The sequence below is a fragment of the Phaethon lepturus genome, unplaced genomic scaffold (genome assembly GCF_000687285.1).
Source record: "Phaethon lepturus isolate BGI_N335 unplaced genomic scaffold, ASM68728v1 scaffold35994, whole genome shotgun sequence".
In the NCBI taxonomy this organism is placed as follows: Eukaryota; Metazoa; Chordata; class Aves; order Phaethontiformes; family Phaethontidae; genus Phaethon; species Phaethon lepturus.
Window position 1 is genome coordinate 1,872 of NW_010536189.1, and position 1,753 is coordinate 3,624.

At 55.8% G+C, this 1,753-nt stretch overlaps 1 protein-coding gene across 1 annotated transcript in view; it reads right to left on the reverse strand.

Moving 5' to 3' along the window:
* Positions 1-286: 286 nt before the first annotated feature.
* The window catches only part of PBK (PDZ binding kinase), a gene marked incomplete at its 5' end in the record, with an annotated part of 8,453 nt that continues 6,986 nt past the window's right edge, over positions 287-1,753 (reverse strand). Inside the window, one exon of the mRNA XM_010286098.1 lies at positions 287-492. Coding sequence (XP_010284400.1) covers positions 287-492 — 206 coding nt within the window. The remainder of the gene's footprint in view (positions 493-1,753) is intronic.

Genomic DNA, 1,753 nt, shown 5'->3' on the forward strand with positions numbered 1-1,753 from the left:
ATGAAAAAAAACCCTATTTTTAATATCTCAGTCACAAAACATGTTATTTCAACACGAATATTGAGGGGAAGGGCTTTAAAGTAGCTGTAACACAACAGCTAAAAGCACAGCTATTGCCTAGAGCATGTAGCTTATTTAGGACCTAAGTGCAGGGCACGAGGAGATTGCTCCAGAAGTACAGAGAGCAATTTCACATCCTAGAAGGATAAATGCTGCAGGAGTTAAGTTCAAGGAGATAAGTTCAATCCCTGAGCTCTGTGGTGTGGGTGCAGGAGCTCGGATGCTTTTACTCCGGGGACAGACTTGCCTCCAAGGCTTCCACAATGCACGCGGCCGAGGGACGCTTCTTGGGGTCCTCGGTGGTGCAGACAGAAAAGAGGTCGATCATGCACTGGTAGGATGAATCTAGTTCCTCCATGTTGAGGGCTGGGCGGGTTCCCAGGGCTGCGTAATATGCTTCCTCATCGAAGCAGTCTTCATCAGAAGACTCATCTGAAAAAGAAGGTGGAAAAGGTGTTGGAAGGGTGCTGGAAAGTGCTCGCTGGCTGCCTCTCATCCATCACAGCAGGGTTTGGGTGGGAAGGGGCCGTCAGAGGCCTCTAGTCCCACCCTGCAGTGAGCAGGGACATCTTCACCCAGAGCAGGTTGCTCAGAGCCCCGTCCAGCCTGACCTGGGCTGTTTCCAGGGATGGGGCATCCACCACCTCTCTGGGCAACCTGGGCCAGGGCTTCACCAGCCTCATTGCCAAAAATTTCTTCCTTCCATCCAGTCTGAATCTCTCCTCTTTTAGTTTAAAACCGTCACCCCTTGTCCTGTGGCTCCAGGCCCTGCTGAAAAGTCTGTCCCCCTCTTTCTTCTCATGCAGTAGGGCCTCCCCGGAGCCTTCTCTGCTCCAGGCGGAGCCCCCCCAGCTCTCCCAGCCTGTCCTCCCAGCAGAGCTGTTCCAGCCCTCGGAGCATCGCTGGGGCCTCCTCCGGCCCCGCTCCAGCAGGTCCGTGTCTCTCCTGTGCCGAGGGCTCCAGAGCTGGACGCAGCCCTGCAGGGGGGTCTCCCCCGAGCGGGGCAGAGGGGCAGAACCCCCCCCTCGCCCTGCTGGCCACGCGGCTTTGGGGGCAGCCCAGGACACGGTTGGCTTCTGGGCTGTGAACGCATATTGCCAGCTCATGTCCAGCTTTTCACCCACCAGGACCCCCAATCTTGCACTGGTGCAGTGGGATGAGACCTTCATGCCAGCTTTGCTATTCCTTTGTTAGCACTAATTACTGCCTGGGATACACAGCATTACTTCTCCTTTGACTTAAATCACTTATTTTGAAGCTGCATCTAGCCCCTTTCTCCCAGCAGAACAACTCTGAGTCACCCCTGCAGAGCTGGCTGGGAAAAAGCTCTGCAGCCAGGAGAGGCTGAGAGCAGGAGTGAGGAAAATCCCCCGGCTGCCTGGAGACCAAGTTAGAAAACACAAGCCAGCCTTTGGGTCTGTGTCAGCACAAGGGCTGGAGCAAGAAGAGTTTTCCCAGCACAACCTGTAGGATTTTTAGCTTTGTATCTCTCCAGGACACAGATCTGCCCCCAGGCAGCTGTTAGCCCAGCCCATAGATCTGCTCCCCACTGCCTTGTCCGCTCCATGTAGCTGCAAATGAGAGGGTGGCCAAGAAGGCCAACAGCATCCTGGCCTGTATCAGCACTAGTGTGGCCAGCAGGAGCCGGGCAGGGATCGTGCCCCTGGACTCGGCACTGGTGAGGCCGCCCCTC